General features: G+C 31.7%; 4 protein-coding genes across 4 annotated transcripts; 1 reads left to right on the top strand and 3 right to left on the bottom strand.

The window, feature by feature from the left end:
- Window positions 1-1,546: 1,546 nt before the first annotated feature.
- On the top strand, window positions 1,547-2,401 carry LOC122723476. Its single transcript, XM_043955628.1, has one exon. The coding sequence runs from the start codon at window positions 1,547-1,549 to the stop codon at window positions 2,399-2,401; it is 855 nt and encodes a 284-aa protein (XP_043811563.1).
- Window positions 2,402-8,332: 5,931 nt separating this feature from the next.
- Window positions 8,333-10,504, bottom strand: LOC110612831. The gene is made up of 2 exons (XM_021753649.2): window positions 10,187-10,504; window positions 8,333-9,030 (listed from the first exon to the last, which is right to left on the bottom strand). Exons 1-2 carry the CDS (start codon window positions 10,266-10,268, stop codon window positions 8,810-8,812), a joined length of 303 nt encoding a protein of 100 aa, XP_021609341.1. The 5' UTR covers window positions 10,269-10,504; the 3' UTR covers window positions 8,333-8,809.
- A 5,989-nt stretch (window positions 10,505-16,493) lies between these two features.
- On the bottom strand, window positions 16,494-18,121 carry LOC110613939 (probable E3 ubiquitin-protein ligase RNF217). The gene is made up of 2 exons (XM_021755361.2): window positions 17,110-18,121; window positions 16,494-16,874 (listed from the first exon to the last, which is right to left on the bottom strand). Exons 1-2 carry the CDS (start codon window positions 17,901-17,903, stop codon window positions 16,796-16,798), a joined length of 873 nt encoding a protein of 290 aa, XP_021611053.1. The 5' UTR covers window positions 17,904-18,121; the 3' UTR covers window positions 16,494-16,795.
- Window positions 18,122-19,135: 1,014 nt separating this feature from the next.
- LOC110613961 (probable E3 ubiquitin-protein ligase RNF217) lies at window positions 19,136-20,658 on the bottom strand. Its single transcript, XM_021755399.2, has 2 exons — window positions 19,630-20,658; window positions 19,136-19,525 (listed from the first exon to the last, which is right to left on the bottom strand). The coding sequence occupies exons 1-2, from the start codon at window positions 20,430-20,432 to the stop codon at window positions 19,453-19,455; spliced, it is 876 nt and encodes a 291-aa protein (XP_021611091.1). The 5' UTR covers window positions 20,433-20,658; the 3' UTR covers window positions 19,136-19,452.
- Window positions 20,659-21,428: the final 770 nt, after the last annotated feature.

The raw sequence follows: 21,428 nt of genomic DNA, 5'->3' as shown, positions 1-21,428 counted from the left end.
AAATATTTTTTTATTAATGGTTTGAGAAATACCATTACCGTTACTGTTTCGTTATTTAAAGAGCAGAATGAATGCTGTTATAGCTTGTACCATTTATAATATATCTAATAGAATGATCACTAATGAGTTGTTAGTGAAGGTTAAAATTCTTTTTAAATTTTAGATTTTTCGTTGATTAGTCAAAACAATTACTAAGTCGAGAAGAAAAGGAAGTGCAAAAACCTCTCATCTTCTGTCGGTAACATGGGGAAGTCAAAAGGTCTCCTCGGTGAGGAGTTAGGGTTTGTCTCCTCAGTGAGGAGTTTGTTGATTTTTGATTCTCTTCTCTTTCTCTTCATCACCGTTTTAACCTTTTTCTCTTTCGTTCTTTCTACTTCGATATTATGGAAGGGGAGGTCATGGAGGATCGAGATACTTTATCAGTAGAGATGGCTGGTTTATCGGTGGACGGCGGTGGTCAGATGGGTCTTGAATATCAACAAGAGGAGTTGGGGGCAGGAGACAATCTTGAGCTATGTTTGGTGGGCAGATTTCTTTCGGCGAGGATTATCAACTATAATGCTATGTCTTTTTCATTAGCCGAGCTGTGGCAACCCCGTGAAGGGATGACTGTTAGGGAGTTGGGTGGTGGTCTTTATGTGTTTCAATTTTTTCATGAGGTAGATATTCACCGTGCCCTGGAAATGTGCCCTTGCACCTTTGATAATCAGATTCTGATTATAGAACGTATGTCAGGTTTTTCTACTCCTACAGAGGTCCCTCTTAATCACATTTATATTTGGTTCAAGATCTTTGATTTACAGACTGGGTTTCATTCTGAAAGGGTAGCTAAAGATATTGGCAATCAGGTCGGTCAGTTTATTGCTTCAGATGAGCGCAATTTTACTGGGGAGTTCGACTCATTTGTTCGAATCCGTGTTAGATTGGATGTTCGGAAACCGCTGATGCAAGGCATCAACTTGAGAAGAACAGGTGCAGGTTGGTTTTGGGCGAGGTTTGAATATGAACGTTTGCCCACGTTCTGCTTGATCTGTGGTATCCTTGGCCACACAAATAGATTCTGCCCTCAACTGATTCATTATCCTATAGGACAGGCCCCTCGCAACTATTCTCTGGACATCCGTGCTAAACCTCGCAGAGGGGGAATGGTGAACAAGAGCTCACGGTGGCTTCGTACGCCGGGGAGGTCTTTCCGATCAGAAGGTAGTAGTGGTTCAGCTATGGAAACTGATCAAGATTATGCCGCTTATCACGGGCCTAATTTAAATTCAAATTCTGAAAAAGATAAGGGAGTGGTTACTGGAGCTGCTTTAGCTAAGTCTCCTATTTTGTCTCAACATGCTGTTAATTCCCATGTACACCCAGCCATGCAATCTCCTACTGGGCTTACTATTGTGGACCTGAAGCGGCGTCGTATGGAGGAGGCATTAAATGAGGAGAGGGCCCAAGATGGTGGTACAAATGCAGGACCTGATTCTACACTTTCAAGGGCTGCACCAAAAAATATGTTATCGGCGGGTTCTGGGGACCAGGCCCGTCGAGAGAAATGAGTTGCCTTAGCTGGAACTGTCGTGGGCTTGGCAACCCACGGGCAGTTAGTTTCCTAAAAGAAATTGTTAGGGAAAAGAGGCCAAGTTTTATTTTTTTAATTGAAACTCTTTGTTATCGTAATAGGATTGAAGAAATAAAAAATTTATTGGGTTATGATGATTTTGTTTCTGTAGACTGTGTGGGGCATAGTGGTGGTCTGGCTTTACTTTGGCGTGCTATTGACTCTGTGCATGTTTTATTTCAATCGGCTAGATGTATTGATGTGGAGGTTGACTTAGATTCGGTGGGTAGTTGGCGACTAACTGGCTTTTATGGACATCCTAATCGTAATCATCATCAGGAGTCTTGGGCTTTACTACAGAATTTAGCAACTATGAGCACACGTCCCTGGGTCTGTATGGGGGACTTCAATGACATTCTAGATAATCATGAGAAGAAAGGAGGCAGACGGCAACCGAATGCATTGATTCAGGGGTTTCGCAATGCTGTAATGGCAGCGGGACTCTGTGATTTTCCCATGAGCGGATATAAATTTACTTGGGAAACTGGTAGGGGCTCAGATCGGTGGGTTGAAGAAAAATTAGATAGAGTTCTTACCTCTCCATCATTTAATTCTTTGTTTTCCCATGCTAGAGCGGCTTCGTTGGAAGCTTCTTCATCTGATCATCTTCCAATACTGTTGGAGATACGTCTCTTTATTCCGACCCAGTTGGCCAGGAGATTTAAATTTGAGAACAGTTGGAGAAGAGAGCCGCAGTGCCGTGAGTTGATCTCCAATGTTTGGAATTCGAGTGCCTCTGTGGATGTGTTTAATAAATTACTTCGGTGTGGAGAATTGTTGTATAGATAGGGGCTGGACATTCGAAATCTACATAAGCAGGAGTTGGTACAGTGTAAGTTAGATATGCAGCACTTGCGGGGTTCTCATTCGTTGGCTGATGTTCGCAAGTTTGAGGAGGCTAAGAAGAGATACCATGACTCGTTGAGGGATAAAGAAATACAATGGAAGCAACGTGCCAAAGTCTTTTGGTTGAAAGAAGGAGATTCTAACACTAGATTCTTTCATGCAATGGCTACAAACAGAAAAAAGAAGAATCTGATTCATCGGCTCCAAGACAGCAATGGGGTTTGGTATGAGAGGGGGCCAGCTCTCGACACTCTTATTGTTGATTATTTTCAGGATATCTTCCAGGCAAATTCGGGTGATACTCAGCCTATTATTGATCATATCCCTCACTGTATTACTGAGGAAGATAATGCTTTTCTTCTTGCTCCTTATTCACCTGAGGAAGCCCGTGCAGCAGTGTTTAGCATGCAGGCGGACAAGGCACCTGGTCTCGATGGGTTCAACCCAGGTTTTTTCCAATATCACTGGGATATTATTGGGTTTGATGTTTCATCTACTTGTATTTCAATGTTGGCTGTCGGTACATTCCCGGTAGAGTTAAATGAAACAGCATTAGTTTTGATTCCAAAGAAGACAATTCCTGGGACGATGGGGGATTTGCGGCCAATAGCTTTGTGTAATGTCTTTTATAAAATAATGTCCAAGATGGTTGCAAATCGACTTAAAAGGCTACTGCCTCGGATTATTTCTCCATCACAGTCGGCATTTGTTGCCGGGAGAAGCATCCATGATAATACTATAATTGCCTTCGAGCTTATGCACTTTTTCAAAGGCAAGCGCTATGGTCGTGAGAGTTATGGTGCCTTAAAGATGGACATTAGCAAGGCATATGATCGTATGGAGTGGAATTATGTTTCGGATGTCTTGGATAAAATGGGTTTCTCAACACAGTGGACGAGTGTGATCATGCACTGTATTACTTCAGTCAGCTATCATATTGTTCATGATGGGAAGGAATTGGGTCCAATTATGCCTACACGAGGATTGCGGCAAGGAGATTCCTTGTCCCCATATATATTTATCTTGTGTACTGAGGGACTTTCACAGCTTATATCGCACAAGGTGACTAGTTCGGCTTTACATGGTTGTCGGGTGGCTAGGAGATGCCCTGAGATAACTCATCTCTTCTTTGCCGATGATAGCTTGATTTTCTTCCATAGCACTGCTGCTGAAGCTCAGGTTGTGAAGGAGGTGGTTTCTACTTATGCACAGGCATCTGGGCAGCTCATAAATTTCACTAGATCTGCCATATGCTTCTCTAAGAACACGAGACAGAATGATCGGGCTGGTGTGTGCTCTGTGTTAGGCGTGGAAGAGCATTCAAGTTTGGGCAAATATTTGGGTCTTCCATCAGTGGTGGGCATAAACAAAAGGGAAATATTTGGTTTTTTAAAGGACAAGGTGTGGCAGAAACTTAACTCCTGGAAACATCATTGCTTGTCCCGTGCAGGTAAAGAAATCTTACTAAGAACAGTGCTCCAAGCACTTCCTAATTATGTGATGAGCATGTTCCTAATCCCTAAGACTCTTTGTCACGACCTCCAACAGATGATGAATATGTTTTGGTGGGGTAAAGGTATTAACCATGAAAGGGGAATCCATTGGATGAGTTGGGATAGGATGAGTCAACCAAAATTTGTTGGAGGGTTGGGCTTCAAGAAGTTAAGGGAGTTCAACTTGGCTATGGTTGGAAAGCAAGCTTGGAATATTGTGACTAATCCTTCTTCTTTGGTGGCAAGGTTAATTAAAGCTCGTTATTTTCCTGATGCTAATTTTATCACATTAAGGCCGGTATGTGTTGGAAAGTTGGAAATGGACAGCAAATTCGAGTCTAGGAAGATCCTTGGATCCCAAATTTGCCTTCCTCCTGGGTGCAAACATCGCAGCCTGTTAACTCACAGGTAAACTTTGTTCATGATTTGATGATTAATGGTTTTTGGAATTTGCCATTGTTACGTTCAATTTTTAGTATGGAAGAGCAGCAGGCCATACTGTCTATTCCCCTCCCTCGATTTGCTGCTAGTGACAGATTGATCTGGAAGTTGGAGCCAAAGGGTCAATATTCAGTTAAATCAGTTTATAAATTCCTAACTAATATTGGGGATGGAGTTGTGGGAGGTCATATTAGTGCGATGTGGCGGAAATTATGGAACGTCAGGGCTCCTCCTAAGTGTCGCGACTTAGTGTGGAGGGCAGCCAATAATGCCATACCAGTTTTGCAGCTGCTTCAACAGCGACATGTTCCTGTGCATAATTCGTGTCCTTTATGTAATTCTGTTAGTGAATCTGTGCTCCATGTGCTGGTTACATGCCCTTTTGCCAGGAGGGTATGGCTTGCGTCTTCGATTGGATGGCTTTTTCCTCAGTCAGCGTCATTTTTGGCATGGTTGTGCTCAGTTTTGCAGCTGGTGAGAAAGGAAGACCAAGCTATGGTGGTAATGATCTGCTGGGCTCTTTGGCAGGCAAGGAATGATGTGGTCTGGTCTTCGAAGTGGTCGAGCCCTGCTGCTGTGGTGTATCGGGCTAGGACAATCCTCTACGATTGGTGTAATGCGCGACACGTTGATGACAGTTCTTCTGATGCTGTGCCAGCTCCTCCACCGTTACATTTCTGGGTTCCACCGCTTCAAGGATTCTTGAAAGCTAATGTAGATGCAGCAGTCTTCCCTGATGGCTTCATTGGGGTTGGTGGAGTGCTTCGCTCATATGATGGCTCTTTTGTTGGCGCTTGTCAACATAGACTCCTTGGTTACTTCTCTCCTAAAACAGCTGAGCTAATTGCCATTAGAGAAGTTCTGAGTTGGATTAAGAGGCTGGGTTATGATCAGATAGTGTTGGAATCAGATGCTCTTACGGTAGTGAAGGCTTTGCTTTCTTCTTCAACTTCTGATTTTTCTAGTTTTGGGTCCCTTGTTGATAATTGTAAATCTCTAATAGCAGAGATGAATTCAGTATCTGTGAGTTTTGTTCCTCGATCTGCCAATAGTGTGGCACATCTTATAGCTAGAGCTGCCTCTACTATTTCAGACAGGATAGAGTGGCTGAGCACCCCTCCACAATTGATTGTTCATATTTTGATGTTGGACTTCCAAATTTGAATGCAATTACATTTTTAGTTCAAAAAAAAAACATATAAATAATAATATTTAAAACTTTTATTTAACGTATATTTAATTATTTATACTTATTAACTAATTAATTTTTTTATTCTAATAATATCTATTAATTTTTTATATTTTACAAACATTTTAAGAAAATTTAAATAACAGGTAAAGCAAAGCAACAACAGCTTCGTTTTTGGGACTGCAAACCTGCATAGCTGCAGGTCGAAGAATAAAAAATAAAATAAGTGAAGGGGTCTGTTCAAGGCTAGTTTTGAATCCTATATTGATTTGGGATAGGTAACATGGCCTTACATGTGATAGGGTAACATATCCTTACAAGGGATTACAATAACATATCCTTACAAGGGATTACAAGGGATTAGGGGTAATGTGGTCTTATAAGAGCCTTAGTCACTCCTCCTCTCGAACTGGCTGACTTTTGGAGTGAGTTAAACTTAGTTTAAATTTAACGTAATATCATAATCTTTTTTGGGCTCGTGTAAATGTTTTAAGTTTTAGTATAGTTCAATATAGTTCTGCACATGAAGAGGTGTATTGAATTTTATATTGGTTTGAGAATTAATCCGAATAGGGTTAATGTGCCTAAGGGATTTCGAGGACTCCTCAAGCTATCTTTTGGGATAAGTTAGGCGTGATTCAAATTTAATAATTTGGCTCAAATTTACAGCCAAAATTTACCTAATAATGTTGTTGATCTTAATTATTTCCTAAACTGTGCTGCCTTCTGCTTCATATATAAGCTTAATTATTAAGTGCCAATACACAAGCTTCAATCAATGAACAGCTCCTATTGTCAAGTAAGCTTCAAACCCATGGCGTTTTCCCTGCTCTGTTGCTGCACTCTGGTTTCTTTGGGCTTTTTGTAAAATTAGGGGCGGGAGAAAACTTATTTGTGAATTTAGGGTTGGAGATAAATTATTTGCGGATTTGGGGTTGGACTGTCAGGTGGCACCCGAAAAGAAAACTTGCCGCCTGTTTAACAGGCGCCAGGCATTTTTTTTTTTTTTAAGAATGGCCTGGCGCCACTTAGAGTGGCGCCAGGCCATTCTTTAATTTTTTTTTTATTTTTTTTATAAAATTATAAAATAATATTATTATATAATTAAAAAATTATTGATATTATTTAATAATAATATTACTGTATTAATTTATTAAAATAATAAAAAATTTTATCATTAAATAAATATATATAATATTATTAAATTATTTTTATATATCTAATTATAATCGAATTATTTTTATATATTTAATCGCAGTATAATATTAATTTTATAATTATGAAATTATAAATTACAGTAATTTTTTATTTAAAAATTAATAATAAAATTTATTCAATATTAATATATTAAAATTATAAAAAAAATTATTATTATAAAAATATCTAATATTATTTAATTACAACCGAAACTGCTTAGATCGTTAGTACGGAAATGTCAGGACCCTTTTCACGTCAGACGGTTATTTAATTCCTTCAGCGCGCATGCGAGCAGAGTTGCGAATTGACTGGGTTTGCTGTCCTTCTTCAAGTCACATCACAAGGCTTGACTCCTCGTGCTGGATCCAGACTCGCAGGCAACCCGATCTGTCCCGTATCTGGATCAGGACCGAATATGCTGGACCGACTAAATAAAGTGGGTTTCTGAGACCTTAGACCTATTTCACTTTTTCGGGTTTAGTTTCTCCTAGAGTGAGAAAAGTCTGGCAATTATCAAATTATATAATAATATATTTCATAACTCTCTAAAATATTAGGATATTAATATTATTATGTACAACTGGATAATAGCAATTCAATAAAAATAAATTTAATTTTTATAATTTTAAATATTTATACACTCATATATTAATTAATTAATATAATTATAATATTTTAATAAATAAAATAAATAATGGCCTGTCGCCACTTAGAATGGTATATTTCATAACTCTCTAAAATATTAAGATATTAATATTATTCTGTACGACTGCATAATAACAGTCTAATAAAAATAAATTTAATTTTTATAATTTTAAATAGTTATACACTCATATATTAATTAATTAATATAATTATAATATTTTAAATAATATATAATATTATTGTTAAATAATATGAGTAATTTTTAATTATATAATAATATTATTTTATAATTTTATAAAAAAAATAAATAAAAAAAAGAAAAGTGGCGCCAGGCCATTTTTAAAAAAAAAAAAAAAGCGCCTGTTAAACAGGCGGTAGGTTTTTTTTTCGGGTGCCACCTGGTAGTCCAACCCCAAATCCGCAAATAATTTATATTCAACCCTAAATCCACAAATAAGTTTTCTCCCACCCCTAATTTTGCAAAAAGCCCGGTTTCTTTTCTCTTGATGCCTTGTGCGGAAGAGCATAATATTAATTGGTTAGCATTGTAGTGGAAGGGAAACAAGAAGGATTTTTGCCTTTTTTTCTGTCATTAACATTCTGAGTTAATGGGAAAAAGTGGCGACAAAGTGGCGTTGAACTGCTTAAATTGATACTGATTGATGGTGGTTTGATACTGATTGATGGTGGTTTTGACTTCTTAAATGCCTTGAGTTTGATAGAGATATGGAGAGCACACAATATGTTTGAGAATAATCCTCTTAACAGCTAGAAAATGCCAATGGAAACCATCTTTTGTGCAGAATTGCAAATCTTAACACTATTGAAAGTTTCTTTTTCTTTCTTTTTTTTATTCTTGGGAATATGCTCTATGAAAGGTTAAATGAACCCTCCTTTTACTGAACATGATTGGCTAATGAATTTTGCTCCACATCTTGTATCTCATTTTTATTGATGTTTTCTATGGAAATGGTTAATATGGATTGAGCTCATTTCATGAGCATGATAAAGAAAGTTATTGTAAATACAGTTGCCTGAATTCCCACATTAGCTTGCTGATTACCATCTTTTTTTTTTAATGGCGCTGAGCATCATGCAGCTGTTGCCAGGTATACTGATGTTAACCAAGCTTATTGGGCGTGAAGGGAAGCTTCTCAATGTGGGTTTTGACAGAACATTATGTATTTACAAATGACCTTTGTCATTTGACAGGAAATTGTTTTCTCACAACAAAGATAAAGCTTTGACACATTGCATTGATTTTGGTTACACTCAGCAACAGCTCGTACCATGCTACTGCAATGTCGGCCGTTGGATAGTAAAACTATGATGGATGCCCATGAAGATGCAGACGAGGAGGAGCACATCATTATTTAGCACAAGGTATCAAGCTGGTGTCTTGTATTGAGAATGATTTGCAGAGAAGGAAGATGCTGCACTATGGTTAGTGTTAGACCACACAAGAACTTTCCAGAAAGACCGTTGCTTGCGTTTTGGATGGTTAGCTATCTGTTCTGATTCTGATCTTTTCAACATCTCCCACATCACTTGAACATCCTCATATCCACAGGTCTGTACATCATTGTGAAGCTTCAGAAGTCCAGCACCTGCTCAAAAACACCACAACACCAGGGGGACATAAACATACAAGACCTTTCTTTTCTGATTCGTGAATGGAATCACACATAAGCCAAGGTTGTTTTGGTTGTATTAAAGAAATAATCAATATCCCAGATGGCCTACTGGCGTAAAAGTTGCACTGAAATTAATGTTGATCTCATTGTTAGGCTAGGCCTCTAACTTTCGGCGGAAGATGCTTTAGAAAAGGTGATGGATTTCTTAATTGACGATTGGATCCATAAAAAGCTTTTTCTATTAGCTGCAAGTGCAAGAACCAAGCCAGAAATAGTGGAATTTTAGGCAATTGAAAATTTGTCTGTGATGCTTTAGCCCTAGTGGAAGTAGCAGGTCATAAGTATAATCTTTAAAATTAGTTGGTCCTTTAGTATTTGGTCATTGAAATAATAATTCAGGAGCTAACTTTTTGAGGCAAACAGTAGTCAACTTGAAAGCAAGTGGGTATTTAGAAAATGTCTAATGAGAAATCCATAACAAGTGCCAAAATTTTTTTTTTTTCAGAATATAAAATAGTTAATCACCTCCAATTCTTTTGGAATTGATCAATAGGGTTTTTGTGTGTTTTTATGAATAGTTTTTTATAAGTATATATGAATTCTTCCTTGATATAGAAATGGAAATTGTATCCAAATCTCACCATCCTCATTATTGAATTATAAAATGATAGATATTTTATTTAACAAATCTATATTTTTGAAACGTTTTCGATTTGTCTTCAAGTGGATTCAGCTTAGTGGATGTACACACCATCACTGGAATCTTCCAGAAATGATTTTTATTTATTTGTTCCAAAAAAAATCCAACCGTGCTTTCTTCCTAAATTTTAAGGGAAAAAAAAAGGAAAAATAAAGTTTTCTAATAATTATTCTATGCAGTGGATCCTAATCTTGGGGATTGGAAATTTTCTCAGTTCAGCATGTCAGGTTCAATTTGGCTAATAATTACTTTCTCTAAGAAGAAAAGCAAAATCCTGAGCAACAAACAGCCAGGAACGTGATAAAGAACAGATCAACTACATGAAAAAGAAAATAAAAGGGAAATTGAAGTGAATAATCTGAGAGGAAGGCTGATAACAAAATGAAAAACAACGAAAGGAGAAAGAAAGAGGAGAAGAGAAGCAATTACCATTATTACGAGGCTTGATACGAGAAAAAAGAGAGATCCAAACTCTTCTAACAGGAAAGATCATCTTATGCCACAAATCCATGAATTTATTATGAGTTTTCCTCTTAGCTCTGATCTTTCTCACCACAAACCTCACAGCTACGCTCTTTAACCCGGCCAGACCTTTCCCCTTCTTCCTCTCTCTTGCGCTATCCACTTTCAAACCATCACGGAGAATTTGAAGGCCTTCGTTTCAGCTTAGCTTAGCTTCTCTTCTCCATAATCGAAGCTCTGGCTCTGGCTCTCTCTCTCTGCCTTGTTATAATCTACTAATCAATCCACCGACACGTGCTTGACCGCCTTTTTATACTTGGCCTAATTCTGCCTTTGTTTTTTATTTTTATTATTATTATAATTTCCTCACTTTCTTGTTTTTAATTTATATAAAAAAATCCCAAATAATAAATTACCTTGTAATAAACAAAGTTCAGTCTGAAATTTATTTCATAAATAATATCGAAAATCTTCTCCGCAGATTAAAAAAATCATATAATAATTTTTTACCCTATTTATATATTTAAATTAAATTAGATTTAATATAATATCTAAAACCATATTTACTCATTGAGAAATTTAAATTGGAGTTCTCATTTCTCAATTTTCTATTTAAAATAAAATATAAAAAACCTTTAATGACTGTTAAATATTTAATATAATATATTGATCTCATTATTAAATGATTTTTTTCAAAAAATCATTGATTTTGCATAAATGTAAATATAAATATTTTATTTTTCATGGAAATGGATAATTGTTCTTCTCATCTCCTGCTTCATGATGTAGAACTGCACCAATGAGAATCAAGATGCTTTATTATTATTATTGTTTTCGGAAAGAAAGTTTTATTATTTTATTAAATATCTAAATAGAATATTGAATAAAAAGGCATTATAGTCACGGTGGTCCAATTCGTATGGACCTCCTTTTACATAAAAAAAAAAATTAAATAAAATTTTTGCATAAAATTAGCTATATATATAATTTAAATTTAATTTTTTTAAAAAAATAAAAAATTAAAATTAAAAAATAAAATTTAAAATCTCTCAAATTTATTTAAATACAATTATTATTAAATTAAATTTATTAGTTTAATTTTTTTTAATTAAATTTATTTAATTAAAATATAAAACAAAAACACTAACATTAACACGTGCTAAGTGTACGAGTAAATAAGGGAAATTTCAGCCTAACGTTTCCTAATTTTCAATTTAAAAAAATAATAATTTAATTATTTTAAAGAAACGTTGTTTTACAGAAATTTAAAAAAGAAAAAATGTATGGCGCAGAAAGGGGGCAGTGTCGGCTTCTACCAGAAAAAAGAAAAAGAGGGGGCAATGTCGGCAACGGTGGAGTCCACGTGGTTAATAAAGGAATATTGAATAAAATATGTTCTGTCCAATCAAATAGAGACACGCAATTATTATCATAGGATGTTTTTGAAAAAAACTTTATTTTGTCCACGTCTCCTTTATTTTTGTCGAAATTCTAAAAAATGTCTAATCGAGTTGATACAGTATTTATTAGAATTTGGATTCATCCCTGGACCCCTTTGTTTTTTCTAATTTAAATTTTCAATATTTCATTTTTTTTCCCATAATGTATGAGTGCGGCCCTCAAAATTAAACTTTACCCTTAATCTACTTATCAGCGGAAGAATCCTATTCTTAATCATGATAGAAAGTTTCATTTGATTTCTATGATTTTATTCTGCAGTTTTTTATAGTTTTGATTTTGATTTTTGTAATTTTTAGTGAGGTATTTAACTGAAATTTGTTTTTATTTGTTATTATAATAATTAATTTATATGTTATTATAAAAAAGGACAATAATTTTAAGATATTTAAAATATAAAAAATAAATAAAAATTATAAAATTGAGTGAGATTAGTACTGTAAATTTTATATGAATTGAAATAAAATATAAATAGGTTTGATTAAATAAATTCTATATCAACTGCATTAATATAGAATAATTTTCTTGAGATATAATCTTTTTCTTTTTTAAAATAGAAACACATGTATTTTTTAAAAAGTGAGATACCGTGATATGAATTTTTTTTTTTTAATTAAAAATCTTAATAATTTTAATATGACAATATCAAATTGTAACGATACGGTATTTTTGCTCTTTTATTATGTAGTTATCGACATCAGTTTAGACAAAAAATCTAATTATCTCGCATCTTAAAATTTAATATTGATATAGTTTGAAATTATCTATTTTCTCCTGCGATCATTATTGTGCTGGTTCAAAATGATAATGGTATTTTATTAGATGGGGTAGCAAAACGCATTTGCTACTATTCTCTTTTGACAATAAAACTCATGCGGTGCTTGAAACTTTTCGATTATTTTTAATTAGAGATTTGTGATCACTTATTTGTTCTATAAATGCATACATTTTTATAGTTGGAATGAATTTCATAAATTTTTGTGAATTTAATTAAAATTTTATGTATTACATTTTTATTTGATAAATATTTTTAAAATTAAATTTATAGTATAATTTAGCAACTAAAGCCATATCACTAGAACTCTTAATAAATTTAAATTCAAATTTCCATACTTAAACATAAAAAAAAAGTTTTTTTTTTGTAGATAGTTATATGATGTAGAATTGAGTGAATATAAGTATCAGCAGTATTGGCTTTTTCCCATATTGGATGTATTCATGGATGGAATAATTGTATACACATATGGAAGGTTAACAAGAAAAGATCCATCTCAGAAATAGAGAGGCATATATCATAATTGAGCACAAAGGGAAAAAATCATCATAAAGGAAATGCAAATTGAGGGCATCAAATCATGAGTGCTCAAAACAAGAGATGCCATTTCAACTCACCACATTTTTTCTATTTGAATAATAAAAAGAGTGGAGATTTATTATTTAATTTTTATATATTATCGTTATTAATAAGTTAGTATATTTATTTTTAAAAATTTATTAAAATATTATTATTTTATTTTTCAATTAACAAAATAATCATTTTATTTAATTTCACCTATTTTTACCGTTAAAACCATATAAAAGATTAAATTATTCATCAAAAATCTTACCATGTGGGTCTTGCACTACATATACATATGAATTGAAATTGAAGAATTAAACCCACTATTATTGGAAGACTTGTGTGATCACCATTCATCACTCATTCTCATAAATTTCCTTTGCCAAATCAATTAATCACCCATGATTGATTCTTTATCACTCAACTTGGCTATTCTTGTTCCAATTTCAAACCCAATAAGAGTAGATAGGAAATATACACACCAATATTCCAATAGTTATTCTCTCTCTCTCTCTCTCACTCTTCTTTAAAGCTAATTCAAGACAATAACAATTATTCTCAATCCATCATTTAAGATTTTTCACATGAATTAGAAAATTAATAAATATATTAAAATTTAATAAAAATTGAAATAAAACAATATATTACCCTCCAACTGTATAAATACAATGAATTTAATTAATATTTTACAAAAATAAAATATTTAATAAAGTATTAGGATTATAAAATATCACTTATATAAAAAAAAACTCATAAATAATAGATAAAAAAAATAAAGAGAGTAATATTTATACTCCTTCTATTTAATTTTATTTATCATTTAAAAGTTTGCATATAATGATTAAAGAAGTATTGATAATTCATTAGTTTATGATTTCAAGTTTCCCCAATACATCGGTTCTGTTGGTGCAGTTGTGCATTGTTTATTTTCTCGGCCACAACCCATCTTGTTTGGTGATTGGGCTTTTTCTTCTTTCACGGTGTTGAGCTTCTATTGAAAATTTCAAGATAACATGGATTAGAATAAAATTTTCAGATCTCAAATTTTACTTCTTTAATTTTTAATTTTTATTTAAAAAAAAATAATAAACGAAGAGTTATAAATTTATAATCTTTCTTGGAGTTTTCTAATAAATGGGAAATTAGTTTTATCTTATTAATTCTGATTTTATAATATTAGGATATAATTTATCAAAAATATTAATTTAATCATCGATCAAGGGTTAGTCTGATTTTTTTGATATGTAATATATGAGAAAAATTAAAAATATAAAAAATTATAATATTAAGTTTGAAGTAGAGTTTTAATTATTTAATATTAAACTTATCTTTTATAAAATTTTTAATTAATAAATAAAGATTTTATTGATATGAAATTTTCTAAATTATATTATTTTAAAATATAAAATTTTTGTATGATTTCAAACTATCAAATTAAAAATAACTTTGAACTAAAAATTTTAAGTTTTTTTCACAATAATAGTAAGAATAATATTATCTTTTGACATTTGTAGAAAAAAATACAGTAAAACAGTGAATAATAATTGCAAATCTCTCATTAATCATAATTTATTTTTTCCATTAATCATGAAAATATTTTCTTTTATTAAATTTTTTGAATATTTTAAATATCAGAAAATATAAAAATATTTTTTATAAAATAAATGAAGTCTAAATAATAAAATAAATTGTGGATAATTGAATATTTATTTATTATATATAAAAATGTCAAATATACTTATTTTTAAATATAAAGTTTATATTAAATAATTATTTTATTAATATAAAATAAATGACTACATTATATTTTATCATTTTTTTTTGAAGTCAATATTATATTTTATCATTAAAACTTTCAAATTAAATTTTATTATTTTGACTATAATAATGAAAATTTGAAAATGTTTATCTTATTAATTTAGTCAATTAAAATTTCTCATCTAACAGACTAAAAGATATCCAATAGGTCTCATAAGCTAAAAGGGAGATTATTTCTTGTGCATTAAGTTTTTCTTTTTCTTTTTCCTTTTCCTTTTCCCTTTGTTTGTTCCAAAGTTTCTTAGGAGCCTACTTCAATTTACTCGGAATTTGTACAGCTTAATTAGATTTTGTTTACAAGCTAAAAAATATGAAATATTTTTCAGCGAGATAAATTATTTTTTATTTTTTAATTTTAATTTAAAATATAAAATTTATTAATAAATTTATATTTAGAAATTTTAATAAAAATTTTAAGGGTAAAAAATATTTTTTTAATAATTTTTTATTGATTAAATTTTTTAAATATTTAAACACTAAAAAATATGAAAAATATTTATTTATTTTAATGATAAGTATAAAAATTTAAATGATAATATAATTTAATTAAATAATATTATAACGAAACTTGAATTAATTTAAAATATTTATTAATTTTAAATCTGTAACTTGTGAAACCTGTTTCGACCCCACATTTTTGCTCGCATAGGCTAGCAATTTCTTAGAAAATGAGGAGGGACCTTCCTTTTTATTGGAAACCAGCACTTCTCCAGTTTTTTTTTTTTAATTTTTTTTCAAAAGTCTTAAAAAAATAATTTTCTATTTTTAAATATTTACTGTAATTTATATTTATATTTAAAATTTTAAATATTCATAATGAAGTCAATCATTTTTCATTATCATATTTATGGTTAAAGAGGACTACGCAAGTTAATTGGAAGTTATAATATAGTTCATATATTTTTTTATTAATAAATATGTAGTCTTTTAATTTAAATTTTTTTATTAAAAATAAATATATTACATGCAATAAATATTTATTATAAATTAATTTCTATTATATAAATATTATATATTAAAATATTCTATTAAATATTTATGCTATTCATATTATTTATATGAAAAACTCTATTTTATATCAATTATATTAAATAAAATGAAATGTTATATGTATTATTAATTTATAAAGTTTTATTTTATTTTATATTTTAAATTTTTATTAATATTTAAAAGTTTTTTAAACAGCTGTAATATGCTAACAAATATCTTTTTTTTATTCAAAAAATTCTTTTTAATATATTAGTTATGATTACATATTTTTATTTCAAATTTATATGTAAAAATGATTTAAATATATTCTTATAATACAATAAAAAAAAAATCCTTTTTAATGTATTAATTATGGCTAAATATTTTTGTATTCAAATTTTATATATAAATGATTTAAATTTATTCTTACAATTCAAATATATATTAAAGGATTTATCGTAGCAAAAGTTAATTATTTATAAAATGAAAATTAAATGATAAAATAATTATTTTTAAATATAATTTTATATTACTTACGTCATAATTTTTAAATAATGTGCTATTATATATTAGTAATTCACAAGTTTATCATTCTTTTATCTTAAAATTATTATTAGAGTATAACAAATCTTATGTTACTTTAATTAATTAATTTGCATAAAAACCACATTCTTGACCACAAACACCATATTGGAACATCAAAAAGTAAAGATATATACACAAATCACAGTAAAAATGTGAAAAATCAATGCAAGAATCTTAATTAAAACATAAAAAATAAAAAGACGATCATAGGCCATAGGTTAGTACAATTTGCTTTCTAACCATTCACATTGCATTATCTGCTCACACTACTTTCTTCTCTCACACCTTTCCCCATTGTGGAAGCAAACTTCTTATAGAGGTTTCTTGTACTATGTAGAAGAACGTTTTAATCATATAACTTGATAGTAATTTATCCTACTGTAAATGCATACCAGTCTCCAGCCAAGTTATTTTCTCTCGCACTGACCATGCGTTTCATAGCTAGTCCATGGCGATTCACATCCATAGCAGAACTGGAAACCACACCTGCAAATATAAACGCAATGTAAAAAGAACTCTTATTGCAGTTGCCTTAAAATGGAGTCGAAATAATAAATTTTCTAAGAGTTTAAGTTGATGTTAGATCTCCTAAAGGTTAAAAATCCACATGGTAGAACAATATTAAGAGTGAAATCAAGTGTATCTAAAAATTATTTAGAATTGCCATGGGGATGGTGTGACATTGTATAAACAATGATTTCTGATATAATATAGCACTCACCTGCAAGCAATACGTGGGCAGCCTTCTGTTCTCTCCACGAAGAATTTGCAATTGGGGCATCTACTCCATTTCTTTTCCTTGGCAATTACCATCACCATCAGATCGTCTCGTCCTCTTTCATCTTCATTCAGCTTCTGATACACCTCACATTCAACCCCAGAATGCCAAGGGACATAACATCGAGCACAGAACAATCTATGGCAGAAGGGGCACTCAGCAACGTTAATGGTTTCTCCTTCATTATCGGCCACCAACATGGCTGAACAATCCCTAAATGGGCAATAAAACCTCTGCGATGCATTGATTAGCTCCTTGCATAGCGCTTCTTCCCAAACACCAATCACTTCCTTGGAGAGCTTAACCCTACAAGTCTCCAATTCAAGCACTGTTTCGCAATTCAATCCAGGACAAGTAACTTTTGTAATACTATCTTCAATCTTTGCAGCCACATGTTTGCTTATACAGTCGGAGCAGTAAGAGTGAGCACAGCGGTCAGTTGTGAACATTTGATTACTTTCTTTCGTTTCCGTACAAATCTCGCAGAAACACATCTCGAGGGAGGAGGACTGACCCGCTTCCTGGAGATTTTCCGCTGGAGGTGGTTCAATCATCAAAGCCGATGGTGGGTTACTCATCTTCATTTGAGAAATGATCACAGAACCCATTAGTGTCTCCTGGAGCTGCAGCTCCTCGGCGTATAATGAAAAGACGTCTCCCTGATGTTCTTCATTTTCGGGGACTAAGAGCGCAGAGATATCAGTAAAATCTAGATCAGAGACGTTTTCCTTTGCCATGAAATAGAAAGACCTATTGAAAATGATGAGCTAGCTAGCGTTGTCTTCTCAATTGATCTGAAATTAAGCCAACTCAATCCTGGGCGTTTATGGTTGAAGAAGCGCAGCAGGAATAAGCGACTTCGCTTAGGAGTCTGATCGTTTTGAAACTAGGAGTCTGATCCCTTCCTTTACTTTTACACTCTTATTTTTTTCCCCCTACTTAAAACAGTTCTTTCATTACGGATTTCGGTTCAAAATGGTTTGCTGCGGTTCTAATTGGATTTTAAATTCGGAATATCAAAAAGATAAAAAATATTAATATTCTTTTACACTAATAAAATTAAAATAAATTTACATTATTTATATAGTTTATAGAATATTTTAAATAAATTATTATAATTTTTTTTAAAATTAAAGTTAATAATTAATTTTATTGATTTAGGTGTAGAAATCTTAAACTATAGATATTATGGACAGTTGTGATGAATAATTTATTGTAGTGAACATGTAATAAAATATTATATATATCATTAAATTATCAAATATTTATAAGTTAAAGGTGAGAGTGGTCTTCTCTAATTTTTATGTTATTTATTTTTTTTAAAGGTACTCTTGAGTTTTTAATTTATTAGAAAAATATTTAACTATAAAAAATATTATATGATATAAATATAATTTATTATATTATGAAAATATATAATAATTATTTCGATTAATTTTTTTGAAAAACATTTTTAATATTAATGGACACTTGATAGTTCAATAACTTTTAATCGTGGAAACTATATATACACATGAAACACCTTTACACAGTTAACCCCTCATATAATTTAATTAATTAATAAATAAGAACTATATAATTAAAAATAAATAATTTTGAAATATATTTTGTAATTTTATAATATCCATTAAGAGATTTTTTCATCCTGTTAAAGTATTAGAATATCTAAAATGTTAAGATACAATTCTTAATAATATATACATATATATATGGTTATTTTATTTTTTTTATATTTTTTAAAACATATAAATATATAATATTTTTCTAATATATTTTATTTAAAAATTAAAAAACTAACCAATTAATTTGTTTTATACTATAGAGACAGACTGATAATTATTCTAGTAATAATCAGGTAGTTTGTAACTGAAAGAATTATAATCATACTCTTAAGTTTTAAGAAAATTGACTAATTCATTACTATTTCAACGTCATCAAAGTGAAACATTCTTATACTTTTCAAACTATTCAATCTTTTTATTTTTTGTTTGAATAAAAACTACATTCTTGATCACGAACATCATATTGGAACATCAAAAGTAAAAATGTGAAAAATCAATTGCATCAAACACCAATAGGCCAACAGCTTAATTAAAATAAATATAAAAATCAAGAGACATTATAGGCCATAGGACAATGCAATTTGCTTTTTCTAACCATATTCACATTGCATTATCTGCTCACACTACTTTCTTCACACACACCTTTCCCCATTGAGGAAGCAACTTCCTATAGAGGTTTCTTTTACTGTATATTATTGTAAATGCATACCACTCTCCACCCAAGTTAGTCTCTCGAGCAACCGTGATGATTTTCGGTCCACTTCGATTCACATCCGTAGCAGAATTGGAAACTACACCTGCAAATATAATCACAATGACTAATGGGTGATGACTGATTGCTAATGAAAAAAAGCTCTAAAAGCATAGAAAATAGCTATCCACTGTCCCCTATAGCACTGACCTGCAAGTTATATGTGGGCAGCCTTCTGTTCTTTCAACGTAGAATTTGCAATTGGGGCATCTACTCCATTTCTTTTCCTTAGCAATTTCCATCACCATTAGATCTTCTCGTCCTCTTTCATCTTCATTCAGCTCCTGAAACACCTCACACTCAATCCCAGAATGCCAAGGGACACAACATCGAGCACAGAACAATCTATAGCAGAAGGGGCACTCAGATTCTGTAATGGCTTCTCCTTCATTACCGGCCGCCAACATGGCTGAACAATCCCTAAATGGGCAATAAAACATCTGGGATGCACTGATTAGCTCCTTGCATAGCGCTTCTTCCCAAAAATCAATCACTTCCTTGGAGAGCTTAACCCTGCAAGTCTCCAATTCAAGCACTGCCTCGCAATTCAATGCAGGACAAGTAACTTTTGTAATACTATCTTCAACCTTTGCAGCCACATGTTTGCCTATACAGTCGGAGCAGTAAGAGTGAGCACAGCGCTCAGTTGTGAACATTTGATTACTTTCTTTCGTTTCCGTACAAATCTCGCAGAAACACATCTCGAGGGAGGAGGACTGACCCGCTTCCTGGAGATTTTCCGCTGGAGGTGGTTCAATCATCAAAGCCGATGGTGGGTTACTCATCTCCATTTGAGAAATGATCACAGAACCCATTAGGGTCTCCTGGAGCTGCAGCTCCTGGGCGTATAATGAAAAGACGTCTTCCTGATGTTCTTCATTATCGAGGACGAAGAGCGCAGAGATGAAGAAATCATCAACAAAATCGAGATCAGAGACGTTTTCTTTTTCCATGATACTGAACGTGCTATTGAAAACGATAAGCTAGCTAGGTAGCTTTGTCTCCTTAACTGCTCTGCAATTAAACCAAATCAATCCAGGGTGGTTTTCATCTATATAGTTGAAAAAGTTGCAATGGGCAGAAGCGAATTCGCTTGGAAGAGTCTGATCATATCGACACTACGTCATGAAGAAGAATTCTTTTTTCCATGAACTTTCCTCTCCTTTATTTTTTAAACTTGTTTTTTAACTTTTGGATTGGAAACAGTTTTCTTTCCTTGTGGATTTCAGTTCAAAATGGTTTGCTACGGTTCTAATTGGATTGAAATCCAGAATTTTAAAAAGTTAAAACAAAATTAATATACATTAACAAAATTAAAATTACCCCGCAAAAATCTCAAATAGTTTTTCTAAAACTTTTTTTATTAATAATATTTATCTAAAATTAATTTTATAAAAAATAAATTTATTAAATCAAACATGTAATAAAATTAATTTTATAAAAAATAAATTTATTAAATCAAACATGTAATAATAGAGACAATGGCCAATCTGACTAGTCTTAAAATTTAGAATCTTTCGAATCTAAAACCTAGAGATTGGGACTGCCCAATTTTGCACAAAGTGTATGCAAATCCTCCTATGTGATCAAGATTGAAAATATATAATTGTCTAGGAATTGAGTAATTTCTTTGTGTGTGTTTGAAACGGTCTGAACTAATTTTTGAATCTATTTTCTATTTACCTTAAAATGATTCTTTTAAATAGTTTCATGCTAATTATTATATTGGATTTTATTTTTTTTTTTATTTTTCATAACAGTTGAACCTCACACTCTACTTATAGGAAACAGTTATTATCGCAACCGAATCGGATACCCTCGAATATTGTGATTATTGTGATTCAGTAGTACTTCGGACGGTTTGACCTTATCTCACAAGAGTAACCCTTTCTTTGTAGGTCCTTTAGTACCTCAAGAGGTTTCATCTCTTCTCACATAAATAGCCTTTT

The sequence above is a fragment of the Manihot esculenta genome, chromosome 4 (genome assembly GCF_001659605.2).
Source record: "Manihot esculenta cultivar AM560-2 chromosome 4, M.esculenta_v8, whole genome shotgun sequence".
NCBI classification, from domain to species: Eukaryota; Viridiplantae; Streptophyta; class Magnoliopsida; order Malpighiales; family Euphorbiaceae; genus Manihot; species Manihot esculenta.
The sequence above is the reverse complement of the archived record's forward strand: the minus strand, read 5'-3'. Positions and strand labels throughout refer to the sequence as shown.

Bases quoted from the DNA above. Each gene is read 5' to 3' on its own strand.
- LOC122723476 (XM_043955628.1), top strand. From the start codon at position 1,547: ATGAGTTGCCTTAGCTGGAACTGTCGTGGGCTTGGCAACCCACGGGCA.
- LOC110612831 (XM_021753649.2), bottom strand. From the start codon at position 10,268: ATGGATTTGTGGCATAAGATGATCTTTCCTGTTAGAAGAGTTTGGATC. The intron at 9,031-10,186 runs GTAATTGCTTCT...GTTTTTGAGCAG, and splicing joins TATCAAGCCTCGTAATAATG to GTGCTGGACTTCTGAAGCTT.
- LOC110613939 (XM_021755361.2), bottom strand. From the start codon at position 17,903: ATGGCAAAGGAAAACGTCTCTGATCTAGATTTTACTGATATCTCTGCG. The intron at 16,875-17,109 runs GTGAGTGCTATA...TTATATTTGCAG, and splicing joins TGCCCACGTATTGCTTGCAG to GTGTGGTTTCCAGTTCTGCT.
- LOC110613961 (XM_021755399.2), bottom strand. From the start codon at position 20,432: ATGGAAAAAGAAAACGTCTCTGATCTCGATTTTGTTGATGATTTCTTC. The intron at 19,526-19,629 runs GTCAGTGCTATA...TTATATTTGCAG, and splicing joins TGCCCACATATAACTTGCAG to GTGTAGTTTCCAATTCTGCT.